At 54.3% G+C, this 20,736-nt stretch overlaps 1 protein-coding gene and 1 long non-coding RNA gene across 5 annotated transcripts; one reads left to right on the plus strand and one right to left on the minus strand.

Moving 5' to 3' along the window:
- Positions 1 to 2,311: 2,311 nt before the first annotated feature.
- Positions 2,312 to 17,422, minus strand: CARD19 (caspase recruitment domain family member 19). Of its 4 annotated transcripts, none has more exons than XM_013063384.2 (7): positions 17,219 to 17,421; positions 11,763 to 11,907; positions 6,203 to 6,345; positions 4,435 to 4,588; positions 3,290 to 3,349; positions 3,035 to 3,106; positions 2,312 to 2,595 (listed from the first exon to the last, which is right to left on the minus strand). In XM_013063384.2, exons 3-7 carry the CDS (start codon positions 6,299 to 6,301, stop codon positions 2,480 to 2,482), a joined length of 501 nt encoding a protein of 166 aa, XP_012918838.1. In that variant the 5' UTR covers positions 6,302 to 6,345; positions 11,763 to 11,907; positions 17,219 to 17,421; the 3' UTR covers positions 2,312 to 2,479. The 4 variants fall into 4 exon arrangements, with proteins under 4 accessions (XP_012918838.1, XP_044920918.1, XP_004766271.2 ...); XM_045064983.1 differs by lacking the exon at positions 17,219 to 17,421 and adding an exon at positions 12,679 to 12,693; XM_004766214.3 differs by lacking the exon at positions 11,763 to 11,907.
- LOC106007216 lies at positions 16,384 to 19,940 on the plus strand. The gene is made up of 2 exons (XR_001181833.2): positions 16,384 to 16,619; positions 17,801 to 19,940. It is a non-coding gene; the product is annotated as an uncharacterized LOC106007216 (long non-coding RNA).
- The last annotated feature ends 796 nt before the right edge of the window (positions 19,941 to 20,736 follow it).

Below are 20,736 nucleotides of genomic sequence, written 5' to 3' on the forward strand. Positions count from 1 at the left end.
CAGTCCAGCCTCTGCAGTGACGGGAGCCGTTCGCATGGGGACCTGGCTGCAAGGGATCTGAAATCCAGCCCCAGCCAGGCCCGGGAGGGGGACTGCTGGGGAACGGGCAGGCTCACGGGTCCCTCACCTGGGCCCTGAGCAAGGTCAAGAGGACCTCTGTGGGGGGCAAAGCTGTGGGCGCTCCATTTGGCCCAGGGGCTCAGCGTGGCCCTTGCGTCCTCCTAGCCAAGTGCAAGCAACTGTACTTGCTCCACGCAACGGGGGTTCCTGGAGAGAAATATGCCTCTGAGGCACCTTCCCACAAGCTGCTAAGTTCACAGAGTTCTGGCTGACAGCCATGCTGTCCCAGGCCTGCTGCAGTTCTCCCAGGAGTGTTCCCATTATACAGACGGGCAAACTGAGGCTCCGAGTTGGGAGCCCCCGGGGCCTGCCGCACGGGCGTTGAGCCAGCGGTTGGCCATGCTGTCCGGCGGCCTCCAGGCACAGCAGACGGCCCCTGCACCGGGCTCTCCCTACCCCCGGCCCTCACTTGCCCACGCGCACCTGGGCAAGTGTATTAGCCCGAGCCGGCTGCATGGGCCTGGGCCGCTGGGCCCTGGAGCTGCTTCCTCTGCCCCCGCCGGTTTCCATCCCTGTGCCCTGCCACCCTGAGACCCCCGAGCAGCTGTCATTTCCAGAGCTGGCTGGCCCCGCCTCTCCGGAAACCTCCCATGGAAAATGCAAACTCATGGTGATTCTTAGGTTGACAAATATGCTTGTTTCCCCAAAAGGAGGCTGTCGGGGCAGGAGCTGACAGGGCGGCTATTGGGAGAGAGACCTCGGGGGACCAGCCGAGCCTGATGCACGTGCGCCTCTTGCGCGTGGCTGTGAGTGTGAGTGTGCGTGTGCAGGGAGCGTGTGTGGAAGCCCCATCTTGGCGGCCCTAATGAAAGTGGCGGCGCCTGGAGGGGGTGCGGTGCGAGAGCTCCTGCCTGCCGGCGGGTGGTGCACACACAGCCCAGCACTGGGGACTTGGTGGGCTTACAGGGCCCTCGGGACTATGCTGCTGGATGCCAAGTGTAGGGCACCAGGCCCCCCTGAACTTGCACACATACCCTCCCATGTCCACGAGGGAAGTTTCCACACTGGGATCCTGAGCCTGAGGCTGGTAGGTGAGACAGGGGTGTAGACACCCTGGTTGAGGGGACAGCCTAGGTCCCCAAGATGAGGATGAGGGATGGGGTGCAGTCAAACCCCAGGCTGCTGAGAGGCAGCATGAGGAACCAGAGGCCAGGACCTCAGATGGCACAATGATGTTTTTCATCTCTAAAAGTTCATGGGGTGCCTGGGTGGCTCAGTGGGTTAAGCCTCTGCCTTCGGCTCAGGTCATGATCTCAGAGTCCTGAGATCGAGCCCCGCATTGGGCTCTCTGCTCAGCGGGGAGCCTGCTTCCCCCTCTCTCTGCCTGCTGCTCTGCCTACTTGTGATCTTTCCCTGTCAAATAAATGAATAAAATCTTTAAAAAATAAAGTAAAATAAAAAATAAAAGTTCTAATAGGTTCTGTGGACTTTTTTTCTCTGAGCTTTTGGAATCTGGGACAAGATCTTGTGCTCATTTCCAGGCTCTGCCTAGAGCTGTATCCATCAGACCCAGCCCAGACCCACTAAGTCCGGGTCCTAACCTGGCGGGGAGAGCCTCCATTCCCAGGACACAGGGGCTGGCAAGGCCAGGTAGGGCCCAGGACTGGGGTGTCCACTCTGGTGACTGGATGGGGACACATCATGGAAAGGGAATGAAGACAGTGGTGACCCCCTCACATGCTGGGTCCCCCTTCTCCTGGCCAAGTAACCTCTGTTTCCTCTTCAGGAAAGCAAAGAAGCAGCCCCCACCCCCCACCTGCTGGGGCACTGGGTAGAAGGAAGTGAACATGTGTGGGCACCGAGGCTTCTTGGGGTGTGCAGCTGGTGCCCCCGGAGGCCCAGGGCAGTGCCCCCACCTAGCCTTCCCACCTGGGCCTGGGGCTGGGAAAGGAGACAGGATGGGACGGAACGGGTGTGGGGACAAATGACACACCAAGCAAGGAACGGCAGAGGGGCTCGAAGCGGGAGATGTGTGCTCTGGACAGAAGCTGTGGGGAGGGGCAGGGGAGGGAGAACAAGGAACACGTGGCGGAGACGGTGGGGGGGGTGAGGGGTGTGAGGGGTGTTGGGGGGGTGGGCGCTGAGGGCCGCAGGGGCCAGGTGGACAGCCTGAGCAGGACCTGGACCCTGGGCTGGTTGTGGAACACCAGGCGTCCTCAGGGTCAGAATCATCTAGAAAATACTCCTGAGAAAAAGGACAAGACTCCAACGTTTAATATTGTTGAGCACCTTCGTCAGGCGAAGGCAACTTTCTTTAAAAAAGTATAAATAGTGAAAAACAAGCATTTAGAAAAGAAGTGGCAGGCCCCTGGGCGGGCAGGTGGGACTTCTTTGGTGAGTGGTGGGCAGGCGGGGGTCGTCAGAGCCCTCCCAGGTCATCTGTGAGGAAGGCCAGCAGGAAGCGGCTGACGTGCCTGTCGACGATGACAGGGGAGAAGCCCAGGACACGCCGGGCCCCCGGCAGCACCTTAGGGTCTGGAAGACAAGGTGGTTTCAGAAACTGCCACCAACAGGCCTTCTTAGCCCTATAGTCGCGTGACGGGGGTGTCCCTGCCAAGCACGGCAGTGATAAGCCTGGCATGGCAGGAAAGGGGCAGCCGCTGGCATGTGGGGCCACGGGCCTCCCGTCCATTTGTCAGGGCTGAGCCACAGAGGGGCCAGAGGTGGGCGCCCTGCTCCAGGCCCCACAGAGCGCAGGGCTTTCTAACCCCAGAGCCCAGCTGCACTCTGCCACCTGTCAGGGGATGTCATTCCCCGCCCTCTGGGGGTGGTGGGCTTGAGAACCAGGGCACATTCCTTCTTCCTCCTGGGCCCTGTGAGATGGGCCCCGCCACTGTTCCACTGCACAGGCAAGGAAACTGAGGCACGGGGAGGCCAGGGACTCAGTACTTGGGCCTGGCTGGGCAGTACCCACCTGGAGGGCAGCAGTAGACGAGGAGCGCCAGCCCTGCGGCCAGGCCGAGGCAGGCCAGGAAGGCCACGGGTCCTGGGGACAAAAGGGGCAAGTGAGCAAGTGGCTGTCTGAGCTTGGAGGACGGGGCGCCCCAGCAAGCACCCTGGGGCCCGTGCAACGGGAAGTCAGGACCAAGCCTGACTTGGAAAGGAACAGCCCCTGAGGCAGAGACAGAGCCCTGGGGGGGGAGGGGGTGGGGGACGCGGAGGCGGTTACCCCTGTCACTGAGCTCGCGGCCCACGGTGCCTGAGTCTAGCTCTGTGCAATCTGAGTTCTCTGGAAACAAAATCATAGGGCTCGGTTAGTGGGGGGTGGGCCAGAGGAAGGGGTTTGCCCCGCCCACCGGAAACCAAGGGCCTGCTCAGGCTCCTTCCCCCCAACCCTGGGGGGCCCTGGCTGGGCAGGACCAGGCTGTAGGGGCACCCAGTCTTCTGGGCCGGACTTGGGGGGGTCAGCACCAGAGAGGGGACTGGGGGCAAGCCTCATGGAACCCTGAATTTTGGGTTTCCTTCTGTCCATTTCCTGAGACCCTGAGGGCCATGGGGTGAGGGCCATTGTCCCCTGCAGATGCAGGATGAACACCTGCCTGTCCCAAGTCTGATGTCCACACGAGGGCAGGGAGTGTGCTCTCCCCAGAACTTCCCGACCGGCCACCTGCCAATGGCCTGGAGCCTAGAAGGTGCATGACTCCCAGCCAGGCAGTGGGCCCTCCACCCCCGGTGGCTGGCATGACACATGGGTCCTGGGCCAGAGCTCAGGGCCCAGTCCTGCGGCCCACCCTCAGGTCAGGGACACTAGCCCTGGGTCCCAGCTGAGCATCCTGGGGTGAGTGGGTGAGCCACCCTGCCCTTTGGCCTCCAGGTTCACATCAGAGGACTGAGGGACAGCAGCCCCTGTTCCAAGAGACCAGGCCACAGAGGCCTCAGGACTGAGCTACCATCCCCACCCATGCCTCCCCTATCGCCAACCCAGCAGCTTGGAGGGTCGCTTGGGACTCTCACGCCTCCTGAGCATGCAGGCAAGACCCTATAAACCAACACACGGGCCCTGGATCCACCATCTGAGCCCCAGACCGTTCTACAGAAACCCCACGCTGCAGGGATCCCCCTGGGCATCCTGGTTGTGGGGGCAGCCTCGGCTTCTGCACCGTTTACTCAAGGCTGGTGCTTGCAACAGAAGCCTGTGGATTCCCGGTGCTTTGGGCCAGAGGGAAAGGCAGGGCCACGTGCATGAGATGCTACCTTCTCCGCAAACACTGGCCCAAGAGAGACAGAGATGACGATCTCTGAATCTGAACACTGCCTCCTCTCTCTGGGGACCACTGTGGAGACGGCGCTGGGTGAGAGGCTGGGCATACTTACGCAGGGCAAGCCGGCTGGGCAGACGGCTGTGCAGGGGCTGGGCGTGGATGTACAGGGCCCGGTAGAACTCCTGGCAGTCCCGCTCGCCGCTCCGCTGCAGATGACCCAGGAGGTCGCAGAGCCGCACGCGCAGGGACGCCTTGGGGTTCCGGAACTGGGGGTGGAAAGGGTGCAAGGGAAGGTCAGGCTGAAGGGCAGGGCCAGGGTGGCTGGGGGCTGAGAACACCTAGAGGAGGCAGCAACTGACCACTCCAGACTACCCAGGGTCGCAGCCCAGCATGCTGAGGTCACAGCATGGCCACTGGGCCTTGCACTCCCTCCCGCAGAGGCCAGACACAGCATCGAGAAGGACAGTGGTGACATGATTCCAACTGTTGGAAACTGATGGCTTGCTGTGTGACCTTGGCAAGTCTCTTCACCCCCTACAACTCTGTTTCCTCACTTCTAAAAAGGGTGTAATGAACCCAAATGGTAGGGTCCTTACAGGGAAACAATGAGATGATAGCCTAAGTGGTAACTTCCAGTAGTTCAAGGTCTACAGGAATATGATTCAAGTTTTTAAAAACCCAGGGTTAAGGGGCACCTGGGTGGCTCAGTCAGTTAAGCAGCTACCTTCGGCTCAGGGCATGATCTCAGCGTCCTGGGTCTGAGTCCCACTTGGGGTTCCCTGCTCAGCGGGGAGTCTGCTTCTCCTGCTGCCTGCCACTCCCCATGCTTCTGCTCTCCCCACTCCCCTGACAAATAAATAAATAAAATCTTTTTTAAAATTTAAAAAATAAAAAATAAAAACTAAGGGTTAAGCAGAAAAAAACAAGCTCTTTTGATGTGTTTGATGGAGAAATGCATGGTTCTAAAGGTCAGTGAACTGGGGCACTTGGCCTGGATCCCTGGGACCTGGCGGCTGTGGCCTGCTGCTGCCACCTGGTGGCAGTATTCCCCTCCACCTGGAATGAGAATTGGCCCAGAAACTGCAAGGCAAAGACAGGCATTATTTGGCAGGAGCCACGGAAACTATGAGGAACAGAAGAGTATGGTTGGGCGGAGGCAGGAGTCTCCCTTTTTCTCTATAAATGTCTGAAACTTTTCAAATTCAAATTTGTACCCAATATACTAGACTTTTAACTATAATAATAAGGTATAAAGTTAACCCATGCTTTTTAACTTACTGTAAACTTTTATACCTTAAGCTTCTGAGCTAGTAGCAGGGCCCATGGAGATTTCAGCTGTCCCCAGGAGAGGCCCCGAACCCTGTGGACAACCCTGCATACAGCACCATTGCCCGGCACCAGCGGCGAGGGCCGCAGCTCCAAGAGCAGGGCTCACTCAGTCACCCAGCTGGAGGGGAGCCCTGCACCCCAAAGCCCTTGTCCTGAGGGGGAGTCAGAGAAAGGGCAGTGCAGGCAAAATGCACCCACTCTCCCTCGGCATCCCCGAATGTTTGTCCATTTGTGAACCTTTGCAAGAGGCAGGGGCAGAGCCCCGTGGCCCTGGCGTGGAGCCTGGCCAGCAGCCCCGCTCCTCGCCCCCTGCCCCTCACGCCACTCCTAGGCCTGTCATGTGTGGCGGCATGCTGTCCTGTCTCCTGGGTGCTCCCGGCAACTCTGGAGGGCCGCCAGCAGGCCCCGATGACACAGGAAGAGACAGAGGTTTGCAGAGCTGATGTTCTGGGCCCAAGGTCCCTGCAAGGAGCCAGGCTTTCACCTCCAAGCTGCCCTGCCCTGCCCCCAAGCTTGCTTCCTCCCAGGCCCGGGGGGGGGGGGGGCATTACCTTCTCCGCATCCTTGTTGCTGAGTATCTGGGGGTAGTAGCGGTTCAGCTGGAGGATGATCCTGTCCACCTGCTGCTCACTGAGGCGTCCATGGCCCATCAGGAAAGGTGTGTCCTGGACCAGCCGGTCACAGTAGGTCTGCTCTGAAACAGCAGGGGGCACGGAGGGCCTGAGTCAGCATGGCTGGGGTCGGGGGTGGGGCAGCTGGTCCCCCACACCACATACGGTGTGGCCTCTGGTCCCCTGGAGGCACGTCAGCTGTGAGCACCTGGACAACTGCTGACATCCCACCTGTGTGGGCTACGCACAGCCTGGATCCCCACCCTTGTCCTGCTACCCCCCATTAGAGATGGGGTGCACTAGTGCACGGGAACAGTCCTGAGGGCTCAGAAGCAGAGTGGAGACTCTGCCCCCCTCTTCTATGCCCGAGAGCTCACTGCAGAAGACAGAGAGGCCAAGTGCGCTGTCCCCCTGGAAGGCCCAGCAGCTCTCACCATGGCTATCTCAGGGACAGGAGTACTGGGGGCTGGGGGTGCCTGTGCTGGCATGGATGTGCCCACCGGTGGGCCGGGGTGCTTTTCCCTTTGTTGATTTTTTCAGGACCATCCGTAAAGCTGCACTGTGCACCTTCTCTGGCATTACGAATGCCCTTTAGAACGTCAGGCCTCTAAAGACCAGAGGTGGGTCAGTGGTTGGTGGGAGGCCCAGGATCCCTAGGGGAGAGTCCCGATTCCACAGAAGCAACCTCCTGACCACGTGCACCAGCCTCCTAAGCGGTGGTGGCCCGTCCCCCCTGCCGATGGCTAGGGGCTGGGCGCAGACCCCACAGCACAGGAGGGGAGTGCGTATATGTGACTGGAATGAACTCGCTCTCCATTCAGTTAGACGGTTATAGCTTGAGGATGTTACACATAATTCTTATGACAACCACAAAGAAAATACCCACAGAATATAGACAAGAGGAAATAAAAATGTGTTACTACAGAAGGTCAACCAAACAAGAAAGAAGACAGTAGATGGACAAGAAACCTCTAAGACACCAGAAAACAAAGAGCAAAAAGGCAGAAATGAGTTATTCATTACCACTAATTACTGTAATTACTTTAAACAGATTAAAGACACAGATTGGCAAAATGGATTTGTGATGCTGTGATTTAGGGTCAGAAATATATAGGGGCACCTGGGTGGCTCAGTGGGTTAAAGCCTCTGCCTTCAGCTCAGGTCATGATCCCAGGATCCTGGGATGGAGACCCGCATCCCACTGCATCGGGGCTCTCTGCTCAGCAGGGAGCCTGCTTCCTCCCCTCTCTCTGCCTGCTTGTGATCTTTGTCTGTGAAATAAATAAATAAAATCTTATTAAAAAAAAAAAAGAAAAAGAAATATATATTAGGTGTTCATCCCAATTCCTGGCACAGAGCTCCTAAGACCCTTGGAATTTCCTAAGTGATGAGCCAGGAAGGGAAAGGGTGCCTTTTGTTGTTTGAAAGAGGCCCCCTGCAGCCTCAAATGACTTTGTGTGAATGGGGTGATTTTTCGAAAGCCCCTAAAGAACCACAGGATGCGAGCTGGTTGCCAGTGAAGCTGAGCACAGGGTTGGAGGCCTGGAGCTTCCGGTCCCACAGAACCCAGAGCTCTAGGGAGGGGGGCATGGCTGGAGGCCAGTGAAGTCAGTGATTTAATTAATCGTGCCTACATAAAAACAAAAACAAACAAACAAACAAAAAAACTCTGCATAAAAACCCAAAACGTTGGAGTCTGGAGAGCTCCCAGGTTGCTGAACACATTGGAGGAGCTGGGAAGGTGGACGAGGAAGCTGTGTGTCCCTCCCACATACTTTGCCCCAAGTATCTCCTGTGTGGAGGGTCACTTTTATCCTTTCAAATATCCTGTGTAATTGACTGCCCGTAGTGCCTACAGTGTTTCCCCAGGCTCTGTGAGCTGCAGCAAATGACTGAACCAAAAACAGGGTCATGGGACCCTCGAGGTACAGCCAGTCCATCAAAGGTATGGTGGCAGCTGGCCTCGGGACCAGTGTCTGCAGTGGGGGTGCTGTACAGGACCGAGCCTCCAGCAGATGGAACCGGAAGCCATCCCCAGGGAGACGGGGTCGGACATGAGTCGAACTGGGAGACACACAGCTGGTGTTGGAGGGCTGCTCGATAGAGGGGGACCACACATCCAGTGACCAGCAAGCAGTGTCAGGGGTCCTCAGGAGTATGAGTTCTGGGGTAGGAGTAGAGGGGAAACAGAGTTCTTTTCCCTCTCAGGATGAAAAAAATATGATTCAACCATACGCTGGCTCCAAAAGACTCAGATCCAAAGACACAACCAGGCAGAGAACGAGCACAGGAGAACAGGTGTCGCAGCAAATGATGCCTGAAAGAGCAGACGGGCTCCCCGGACAGGAAGCAAGATGGGCTTTGCATCACAGACGGGCACAAGAGACACAGAAGTACACCCTCGGTTAATAAAAGGGTCGATTCGCCAGGAACATCTAACACATACATTTGCCAAATATCAGAGCCCCCCAGATAATAGTAAAGGTTTAGGAATAATGAGTAACAAGAATAGTTAGAGACGTTGGTACCCCAATTTCAATAACAGAACAAGGGAACCGCAGGGCTGAGCTGCAGTATAAATCAACCACAGCTCACACACACAGACACACGGACACACGGACAGTCTACCTACCAGCACAGGCACATCGCATGTCACTGTGCTTTGCAGGCGCCGCATTTCTACAAACCCAAGGTCTGCAGCAACCTTGTGTGGAGCAGGTCTATCGGCACCCTTTTCCACCAGTGACCTTTTGCTTCATGTCTGTGTCACATTTTGTTAATTCTCACAACTTAAACTTTTCATTCTTTGAAACTTTTCATTATTATTTTAATTGTTATGGCGATCTGTGATTAGTGATTATGACTTGTTGAAAAATCAGATGACTAGTAGGATTTTTCGCAATAAAATATTTTTAATTAGGGTACATACATTGTTTGTTAGACATCCGCTACTACAAACTTCACAGACAGCGATACAGTGTAAATGTAACTTTTACACGCACTGGGGAACCAGGAAATTCACTGGACTCACTTGATTGCAGTATCTGCTTTACTGTGGTGGAACAGTTATTTATTGTCTGGAAGCAAACCCACGATAGCTCTGAGGTGGGCCTGTACACATTCTTCTCAAGTGCACACAGAACATTCCCTGGGACAGACTGCAAAATAAATTTGGCTACAAAACAAGTCATAATACATTTTAAAAGACTGAAATCATACAAAGGATCTCTTTTTTTTTTTTTTTTAAAGATTTTATTTATTTATTTGACATACAGAAATCACAAGTAGGCAGAGAGGCAGGCAGAGAGAGAGAGAGGAGGAAGCAGGCTCCCTGCTGAGCAGAGAGCCCGATGTGGGGCTCGATCCCAGGACCTTGGGATCATGACCGGAGCCGAAGGCAGAGGCTTTAACCCACTGAGCCACCCCGGTGCCCCCAAAGGATCTCTTCTGATCACATGGAATAAGGCCAGAAATCAGTAACAGAAGGAAAACTGGAAAATTTGCAAGTGAAAGTGAAACAACGATGGAGCGAAAGAAAAAACCACAAAGGAAATGAGAGAATACCATGAGGGGCACCTGGGTGGCTCAGTGGAAAGCCTCTGCCTTTGGCTCAGGTCATGATCCCAGGGACCTGGGATCGAGCCCTGCATCAGGCTCTCTGCTCAGTGGGCAGCCTGTTCCCCGCCACCCCCCCCACCTGCCTGCCTCTCTGCCTACTTGTGATCTGTATGTCAAATAAATAAATAAAATCTTAAAAAAAAAAAAAAAGAAAAGAAAAAGAAAATACTTTGAGACAAGTGAAAATAAAAATACAACACACCAAAACTTAAGGGGTGCCAGGAAAGCAGACGGGAGGAGGGCATTTAGGGTATAAATACAGATTTTACAAGAAAAGAGATCTCCAATCAACAACCTTCCTTAATGTTACACCTTAAGGAAGCAGAAAGAAAAGAACAAACTAGACCAAAAATAGCAGAAAAGAGGAAATAACAAAGATTAGAGAAAAGACAAATGCAATAGAAAATAGGGAAAAAAAGGGAAAACTTTCCAATGATCTTTGGAAAGATCAACACACTGACCAAAACCATCAGCTAGACACACAAAGAAAAAAGACTCAAGTTACTAACATCAGAAATAAGAGTAGGGACAAGACTACCAATCACACAGAAATAAAACAGATTACAAACAGATACTATGAAAATTTGAGCACCAACAAACTGGACAAACGAGATGAAGTAGACAAATTCCCAAAAACACAAATACAGAGAAACTCTGAAGGGACCGCTCACTAGCAAGGAGGTTAAATTAGAAATCAAAACTGTCCTCACCAACGGAAGCCCAGAACAAGATGGCGCCACTGGTGAATGCCATGAAACACTTACATGCCAATACTTCCACAGTTTTCCAAAAACAGAGAAGAGGGAATACTTCCTAACTCATTCCATGAGGCCAGCACTACCCTGATACCAGAATGAGACAAGGAGACAAGACAACTACAGACCAGTATCTCTTAGAAATACTGATCCCAAAATCCTCAACAAAATACTAGCAAACTGAATTCAACAGCACATTAAAAAGGTGATGCCGCAGAATACCAGGATGGTTCAGGGCGCCTGGGTGGCTCAGTGGGTTAAAGCCTCTGCCTTAGGCTCAGGTCACAATCCCAGGGTCCTGGAATCAAGCCCCGCACCGGGCTCTCTGCTCAGCAGGGAGCCTGCCTCCCTCTCTCTCTCTCTGCCTGCCTCTCTGCCTACTTGTGATTTCTGTCTGTCAAATAAATAAATAAAATCTTCAAAAAAAAAAAAAAAAAGAAAAGAAAAAGAATACCAGGATGGTTCAACATAGGATCATCCATCAGTGTAATACATTACATTAACAGAATGAAGTAAAACACATACACACACACCATCATCTCAAGCCATTTGACAAGATTCAATACTCTTTCATGATTAAAGAAAAAAAATTCAATAAATTAAGAACTACAGAAAATTTCCTCAATATTATGAAGGTCGTGTATGACACGCCCACAACGACCATCATACTCAGTGGGTGGCAGACCGAAAGCTTTTCCCCTATGACCAGAACCCAAGCAAGATGCCCACCCTTGCTGCTCCTATCAGTGTAGCACTGGGAGTTCCAGTCAGAGCAATCAGACCAAAAAAGGATATAAGTTACTCAAATGAAAAGGAGGCAGCAATACGATTTCGTTTTTGCAGATGACATGATTTTATATATAGAAATCCCTAAAGATCAAAATTAATCATCAAATTCAGCAAAGATGCAAGATACAAAATCAATACCCAAAAATCAGTTGCATCTCTATACACTGACAACGAACAACCCACAAAGGGAAATAAGAAAACAATTCTATTTATAATGGCATCAGAAAGAATAAGATACTTAGGAAAAATTTTAACCAAGGAAGTGAAAGACCTGTACACCGAAAACTCAAAACATTGCTGAAAGAAATTTTAAAAGATACAAATAAATGAAAATATACCCTCTGTTCATGGATTGGAAGATTTAACGTTGTGAAGATGACAATGCTCCCAAAGTAGTCTATAGAGTCAGTGTAATTCTTATCCAAATTCCATTGATGTTTCTTGTTTTTCATCCTAAAAGGGACCTATATAGCAAAAACCATCCTGAAAAAGAAGAAGAAAGTTGGAAGACTCACAATGGTTTCAAAACTTACTACAATGCTACAATGGTCAACACAGTGTGATACCAGCATAAGGACAGATATACAGACCAATGGAATAAAACAGAAGGAAACCCTATTTTGAGGGTGTGAGGGGAGGTGGTGTGAAGAAAAGACACCTCACAGGATGGGAGAAAATACTTGCAAAGCTTATACAGATAAGCTGATAAGTAAATATATATATAAAGAAACTTTATACAAAGTTCTTTATATAAAGAATATATAAAGAACTCCTATCATTCCATAACAACAACAAAAAACCATAAATAACACAATTCAAAAATGGGCACAGGTCCTGACCAGGCAGTTCTCCAAAGAAGACATAAGAGGACTACTGAGCACAAGCCAAGATGCTAACAGTCATCATCCTGAGGGAAATGCAGATAGAACCACAATGAGAAAGCACTCCACACTCAGGACAGGGTACATCCTGTATGAACAGGACTGGGGGACTGTAACGTGGGGCAGACACTCTGTGGAACAGGAAAGTCAAACACAGACTTACCCCACGACCCAGCAATCCCACTGCTGGAGATAAGCTCCATCCGAGTAACGGAAAGCGGGGACTCACACACCCGCACGCCCGTGTTCATAGCAGCACTATTCACAGCAGCCAAAAAGCAGAAACAACCCAAGAGTCCACACACACAGGAATGGATAAATGAAATGTAAATGCACACAGTGGAATATGACACAGGCAGAAAAGGGAAAACACCTTTAAGACGTGGATGCTAGGGTGCCTGGGTGGCTCAGTGGGTTAAGCCGCTGCCTTCGGCTCAGGTCATGATCTCAGGGTCCTGGGATTGAGTCCCGCATCGGGCTCTCTGCTCAGCAGGGAGCCTGCTTCCTCCCCTCTCTCTCTTTGCCTGCCTCTATGCCTACTTGTGATCGCTCTCTGTAAAATAAATAAATAAAAATATTAAAAAAAAAAAAAAGACGTGGATGCTACAACCCGGGGAACCCTGAAAACATGCTAAGTGAAATAAAGGCATCAAAAGACAAATAGTATATGATTTCCACTTACAATTCCACTTATATAATAAATATATAGAATAGCAAATTCCAGAGGGAGAAAGTAGAACAGTGATTACCAGAAGCCGGGGGCAGGGGAACAAGGGAGTCACTGTGTAATGGAGATAGTTTCCCCTTGGGGTGAAGACAAAGTTCTGGGAGCACAGAGGTCTGATGGTTTCACAACACTGTCCATGTACAGGATGCCCATGAAATGTGTAAACCAGTCAGTTTTATCTTCCATACATAGTAATACACACACACACACACACACACACACACACACGAATGCATAATTGAATGGTGGTTCTGTTAATCAGTTTTATTATGAAATTCAGGGATAAAAAGAAAAGACCTCTGGAGTCACAGAAAAGCAAGGAGAAAACTTCAATGCATCTTGCTAAGGGAAAGAAGCTGGTCTGCAAAGGCAACATACTAACTATATGATATTCCAGAAAATGCAAAACTACTGAGATGGTACAAAGAGCAGAGGTTACCAGGGCCAAGGCAAGGACATGGGATGAATGGGCAGAGAGAGCCCAGGGATTTTTAGGGCAGTGAAACTATTCTGTGGAATACTGTAGTGGTGTACATAGGACACTATGCAGTTTTTAAAAGTCATAGAACATGTAACACAGGCGTGAACTAGAATGTAAACTGCGGGTTTACATTAGTAACAGTGTATTAGTATTGGTTCATCATATGTAACAAATGCACCACATTAATGCAAAATATTATTAACAAAGGAAATTGGGTTGGGGGGAAGAATATGGGACTCTATACAATCTGCTCAATTTTCTGTAAACTAAAAAGTCTCTAAAAATAAAACACATTAAAGAGAAATCCTACTTGTTAAATTCCATTCTTAAATTTTATTCTTTTTTTTAAAGATTTCACTTATTTATTTGTCAGAGAGAGACACAGTGAGAGAGGGAACACAAGCAGGGGGAGTGGGACAGGGAGAAGCAGACTCACCCCTGGAGGAGGGAGCCCAGTGCAGGGCTGGATCCCAGGACCACCTGAGCCAAAAGTGGACGCTTAATGACTGAACCACCCAGACACCCCTCCATTGTTAAATTTTAAAGAAAAAAATGGAAGGTAAAGAAAGCAGATGAATCCCTGGGTTCAGTGCGGTTACCGGGGAAGGGGCATAAATGACCTTTCTAGAGAGATAGAAACACTTGACTTCACTGGGCCTGTGGTGGTATTTCTATGGATGTATACATTTGTCAAAATTTATAAAATTATTCATTAAAAATAAGTGCACTTGTTGTGAGTAAATAATCTCTCAATAAAGTTGATTTTTAAAAACGGGGTCATTGGGGCGCCTGGGTGGCTCAGTGGGTTAAAGCCTCTGCCTTCGGCTCAGGTCATGATCCTAAGGTCCTGGGATGGAGCCCTGCATTGGGCTCTCTGCTCAGCAGGGAGCCTGCTCCCTCCTCTCTCTCTCTCTCTCTGCCTGCCTCTCACCTACTTGTGATCTCTGACAAATAAATAAATAAATAAATAAAAACTTAGAAAACAAACAAACAAACAAACGGGGTCATCATGTGGGAACAAGAAGGGTCTTCTCCCTTATTGCCACCATGGGGCCGACTCAACAGACTGTGTCTTCCTCACTTCTCTCTCCCAACGCCACCTCATCCAGGCTGGTCTTCCCCCCTCAAAAATATGTATTTCTAACCTCTGACTCCTTCTAGGCCCTGAAAGTCTACCTGGAAGACAGACTCAACAGCAGCCCTACTGTGGTGAGGAAGCTGCCCACAGGGCCACCAGAAGACCTGCCACGGAACATGGGAAGGACCCCCTGGTCATGCAGCTTCACCACTTGCAGCCCCCCTGGTTCAAGTGTTAAGGACAGTGGCCATGGGGTGTGTGCCCCATGACCAGGCAGTCTAAACTCCAGGCATATACCTTCATCGTTCCATCAGCTCTGCAACTTTAGCAAGACCACCAACCTCCATTTCCAGATGGGGAAACTGAAGCATAGCAAAGAGATATGGTACCTGCCTAAGACCACAGCCAGCTAGGGAGTGAGGACGGTGGTTGGACCCACGCATGGTTTTGTGGCAACCGCTTGACATCCGGACTTCCCACTTATCTAATTATCACACTCATTAACTGTACAATTAAGCTGCATCAAGTCTGTTCCTGGCCTGGCCCCAAACTGTTCAGCCCTGTGCTGCCTCTGCAGTGTATGCACAGGGCAGGAACACAGTAGGCACTCACTAAAGAATTTTGCAATGAATGGATGTAGCCCCAAGGCCCAAGGTCCAGGGCTACTTGTGGACTGTGGCCTGCATGCTGCATTGGCTCCCCCTGCTGCAGCCACCAGCATGAGTCACCTGGCATGGTGGCAAGCCTGGGGCTCACGCTTCCTCTGGTGGCTGGAAGCTGTGCACATAAACCACACCCAGAGGCCCACACCCAGGAATGAAAAAGCACAGTAAGAAAATGACTTTGGTCCCAGGTCCTGATTGATAATCTTGACAGTTTTCATAAGACACAGGTGAATGTTCTGGGCCAAAACCCAGCAGGACTGTGGTTCTTTTGCCAAGTCCCTCCTCCCCCACCTTCGTGGCCAGCTGGGGCCAAGACCACAGACGCCCCCAACTCCTTACCCCCACCTGGCACTCAAGGCCCTGTGGGAGCTGCCCCACCTGTCCTCACCCCAGGCCTCTGAGCCATCCTGCAGAGCAGCCCCCAATGGCACCATACTGTCCGGGACACCTGCCCAAGGATGAGGACATATGTTCTGGGGTTCCTCCCTGGCTAAGTGGTGCTCAGCTCACTGTCCTCCCCTGAGGAGACCTTGTTGAGTACCCTGGCTCCTGTCCTTCCCAGAAGACCCTCCTGTTTCAGGGCCAGACCTGGCCTCAGGTGTGGAGCTGAGACGGCTCACTCCAAAGCACACCACAATGCAGGGCCGGGTTCCACAGTAGTAGGAACAGCTGTAGTGACACCTGGCTGGCACTGGCCCTGGCCCGACACATCGGGTCGAAATGCTCATCCTGCAGCCTGTCATGGTGGCCCCAGAAGCAGCACAAGGCAGACGCCCAGTCAGTGCACAGGGACAGCGAGCCAGGGACTTCATGCCTGCAGCCTTGCAAAGGCTGCCCTTTTGACTCTCCAGGGCCTGTATTCTCTGGGCCTCAGTTCCCCACCCCCAAAGTGCAGGGCTGTGATGGGAAGGATGTCTAGAGGCTCAGCACTCAGACTTGGCTATGAGAAAGGGGCAGGTGGGGAGGCTCCCACAGGACCTTGACAGGGCTTGGGCAGGACCCAGGCCTAGTTCTGCCTCTGCCACTGACCACCCACGGGCAGCCTGGAGCTCGGCACCTGTCCAACCCGAGCCTTCATTTCCTCCTCCACACAGACAGGATATCCTGCAGCAATTCTGTATGGGAGCCACCTGAGTGTAGGCGCTGGGAAGAAGCAGCCACAAATAAAAAGGTTCCAGGAAGATGACAGGGGCATGGGAGGCAGCTAGGGTCACTTCTGACCTAGGCTGGGACACTGTGGTCCTAGAAGACAACAGGTTCCAGCCCCTGAAATCCTACTTGTGGGACTCCAGTGAGCACAGGGAGACAACGGGGACTTCTGGACCACCCCCTGAGGTGGAAGAGTGCCGCCCTTGGGAAGGAGGTACGTGGGAGCAACAGCGTTCCCGGATCGGGCTGTCATGGGGTCCCCCCACACATCACCGGGTGTCTCCCACCAAGAAAGTTTCACAAAGCAAGGTGGCCCTGCTCAGCTGGGACCAGAACGTAGTGGGTTCTCCAGTCCAAACAGGCTCCGGGGGCTTGGCAGGGAGCCCCATCCTGGGGAAAGCAGCTGGAGGGGGCAGGGGCACCCGGCGGAGTCTGTCCCCCAGCGCCTGTCCCGGGATACCGCAGAGTCCCACCGGGACGCCCCCTCTGGATGTCAGGTGGCTGAGGCTGGAGGGGCTGCAGCTCCTCACAGCAGTGCGGGAGGATCCCGGCGCCAGCCCGCCGCGACCCCCAGCGCCTCCCCCGCCCACGGGCGCGCTCCAGCCCCGCCCCCGCGGGCCTCCCAGCCCCGACCACGGCCCCCGGCCTGGCGTTCGCCAGCCGACCCGCAGGCGGTCACGAACCAAGGTCACTCGGCCGCGCCCGCGAGCAGCTGCGGCCGGGACAACGTCGGGGAACCGGACCCTGGGGGCCACCGCAGCTGCGCGCCCGACCCGGAACGGCAGGGAGGACCCCCTCCCGGCCCGCGCTCACCTGTCATGGCGGCGGCACGGCGCGCGCCCGGCCGGCCCCGGCCCGTCCCCCCGTCGCCGTCCGCCGGTCGGGCTGTCGGTTCACCGCCGCCCGTCTCGGTTCGCCCCGCCCCTTCCCGGAGGGCCCCGCCCCCCTCCCCGCAGGCCTCTCTCCGGCGTCCGCAGCGTCCCGGTCGCAGCCCAAACCCGCCCCCACTGAGCCCGCCCCTTCCCGTTATACTCCGCCCCTAGCGTCTGCGGCGTCCCCTCGAGGGCCTTAAGCTCCGCCCCCTACGTCCCGCCTCCGACGCAGTCCCGAGTTTTCGGCCCCGCCCCTCACTGCGACCCGCCCATCCCGGGCGCTCCTGGAGCCTCTCCGCCAATGCCAGGGCTCTACGCCCCGCCCCCACTGAGCCCCACCCTCGCGGACGTTTGCTGTCACTGCGGTAGCCCTGAGCCACGCCCCCCACTGCCCCCACCACGCCCCGCCCGCTACGAGGGCCTTCTGGAGTCTTGAGCCTTGCTTACACCTGCGTAAGGTTCTGGATTCCCAGAAGTCCTTAGCTCCGCCCCTAACTGAGTGCCGCGCGTCGTTCCTTTCCAGGGTAGCCCTGAACCCCACCCCTCATTCGAGCCCGGCCGCCAGACCTGGCACACCCTCCACAGCAGCCGACGCCCGCCTCCTGGCCCCGCCCACGATGGCCCCGCCTACGATGGCCCCGCCCCGCGATGGATCCGCCCGTGCTGGCCCCGCCCCACACCTGTTCCTCCCCAGCGCGGGTGGCTCAGCGCTGCGGACGCAGCTTGCAGCCCCGACGCGCTCCACCAGACCCCACTACCGGAATGAGGAAACTGAGGCTCTGCGAGAGTAAGTGACTTACTTAAGGTCAGGCAGGTCAGGCTGGAGGAGGTTTAGGGGAGAAGCCAGAAATAACCGTGTCACCTGAGTGAAGCAAGCCTCTCTCGAGGACCCTGCCGGCAGAAGAGGACACCAGCCTGGCAGTGACCATGACTAGGAGCTGTTTGCCCTAAGCCTCAGTTTCCCTAGCTGTAAAATGGGCGACCTCACGCAGCTCTTTCTTTCCCGCTCAGGAAGCCACAGCCCCAAGGTGAATGAGCTCTGCTCCCAACTACGAGATGGAGAGCTGCCTGGGGAGGAACCCGGGGGCCTTCACATGGCCACTGCGACAGGGTTTGGGTCTTCCTTGGTTCCTTCTTTGACTGTGCTGGCCTTTCTACATCGGAAGCTCTAATCTGCCACACGGGGCCTGACCCAGAGTTCACTTCAGCACAAGGGTGCTCCACTCCCCGAGGCCCATGCACCACCACCCCCACCACCACCGCGCCTGTGCCTCAGCTGCCCCCTGTAAAACAGCCAGGACTGCCCATCACGGGTGGGTGTGCTGGGGGTGTCCAGGGAATGGATTGGAAATCCCAAAACTTGTGGGCCTGGTTTTGCCATTCACTGCTCAGGAGTTGCCCTATCCCCAAACACTAGCGAATTCCACGGGCTTCCCTCCGAGTCCCAGGCTGAGGGACGGCAAGGGCAGGGTCCCCAGGGGCAGGAGAGTCACGGGTGCCCCTTGGGGTCCCTCCTGGCCTCTTGCAGGCCTGTTTCCCAGCCAGCTCTGGGCCCCAGGTGCTCCTCCCACAGGGGCCTCCCAGTGGGACACCGTCTGACCCCCCATTATTCCGCTTTCTGCACACTGCCATGGATCCTACATTTACCTCTCGGTTGTTTCTCCCTCTAGAAGTAATGTCAGCGCCATACCAGCAGGGGCTGGATGGGACTGCGGGGTTTCCCAAGCACTCCCCACCTTTAGTGAGCGCCAGCATTCCACCTTCACGTCACTTCCTGCTACAGGTTGATCGGAGAAACTGAAGCCCAAAGCATCGGCAGCCCTTGCCAGGCCAGGTCTCCTGGTGCAAGAATGGCTCCAAGGGACCTGCACCCAGGGACCTGCACCCAGTGACCTGCACCCAGTGTGCACAGACCCGCACCTCTGAGCCCTCTGGATATGCCCTTCAGGCGAGCTGAGTAGGAGTGCATGGAGCAGCTGGGAGCCCAGGACAGGACCAGCCCTGTCCCCACCGCTGGAGCAGCAGGTGGTCGTGGCTCCCTAGATCAAAGGGCTGGCAGGGAGGGGGGTTGGGGGAGGCACAATGTCTTCCCCGCTTGCCCACTCCAGCACCCATCAGGGTGCAAAGTGAGCCCTTGAGCCAGCAGGACGGTGGTCCTGGGGACCCTCACTCACTCCTGAGCAGCGAGGGTCTCACATGGCACACAGGATCGCCCTTGCATAGGCTTCGGAGAGCAAACTGAAATTGTCCCCTACCTGTCCCTGGACCTCAGGCAGGCTCTGGCTCTGACCCCCTCCCACCCCCACTCCGCGTCTGCCTCAGACATTTGCTTCTTTTGAATTCAGTCACTGTGGCAGGATTTATGTGATCAGAAAGTAAATAGTTTTAAACTGGGTGGGAGACGCCCACCCCAGGTGGTGTCTGCACCTGCTACCCCCTTCTTATTGAGGTTTTTTCTCAGCTGCTACTCAACAGCTCAGCAAAGTCACAAGGCAAAAAGAAGTGGGGGGTGCTGGCAGCTCACATCCATAATTAACAGAGGTCCTAGGAGTCCGAAAGAAGGGGGTCAACACGCCTGTCAGTAAAGGAGGAATCCAACTTGCGGGCCGCTCAATTCTGACCAGGCCCAGAACTTCTCATTTCATGGGTCCAAGCAGCACAATCCAAGATCCTAAGCCCTGTGTGGGCCTGCCAGTGGAGAGGGCCGCCCACTCCCCCCACAGGGCACCTCCCCGGGCTTCTGGTCCTGCTCCCCTGCACTTCCTAAGGATGGGGCCCCACCTGGCCATGGTGCCGGGCATCCAGCAGGTGCTCCAGAAATGCACTTAAAGCCTGACTCCATGAGCTGAACAAAGACGGGTTGGAGGCAGGAGGGGCGTGGGGTGCCATGAAGGGTGGCCCGTGTGGCTGGAGCCGACCATACAAAGGGACTGGGTGACGAGGGGCCTGAATGCTGAGGAGCAAGGACGTTCTCCCACGTTCTCCCACCACCAAGGCCCACCGTTCATTCCTTCACTCTCTCATTCCTGTAACACACATCTCCTGGACGCCGGCTGCCTGGCCCACCCAGATCTAGATTACAGGGAAGGTAGAGGGGGGCCCTGCCCCAACAGAGGTTCCACTGATATTAACCAAATGAAGCGTGTAAGAGGCTAGAGACCTCCTGGAGAGGCTGCCCATGGCCAAGGGGGCCCCACCATCCTCCCAACCCGGGTCGCACCCTTCTGCCATCTCATTCCATGGCAAATAGGCTGGCCTGTGCGAGGGTGACCGGTGACAGAGTCAGCTAGGTGCCCTCTGAGGCCGGGTGGGAAGGAGCACTGTGGCTCCCTTCCCTCCTGGGCCGCCTGCTCCAGAGGAGGAGCGGTCCCCGTGTGCTGAGGACACTCAGGCCGCGCTGCAGTGAACCCTGTGCCAGCAGGAGCTGAGACCCACAGCCAGGAGCTGGCACCTGTCCTA

Source organism: Mustela putorius, unplaced genomic scaffold (genome assembly GCF_011764305.1).
Source record: "Mustela putorius furo isolate JIRA1106 unplaced genomic scaffold, ASM1176430v1.1 tig00003854_pilon_pilon_pilon, whole genome shotgun sequence".
NCBI classification, from domain to species: Eukaryota; Metazoa; Chordata; class Mammalia; order Carnivora; family Mustelidae; genus Mustela; species Mustela putorius.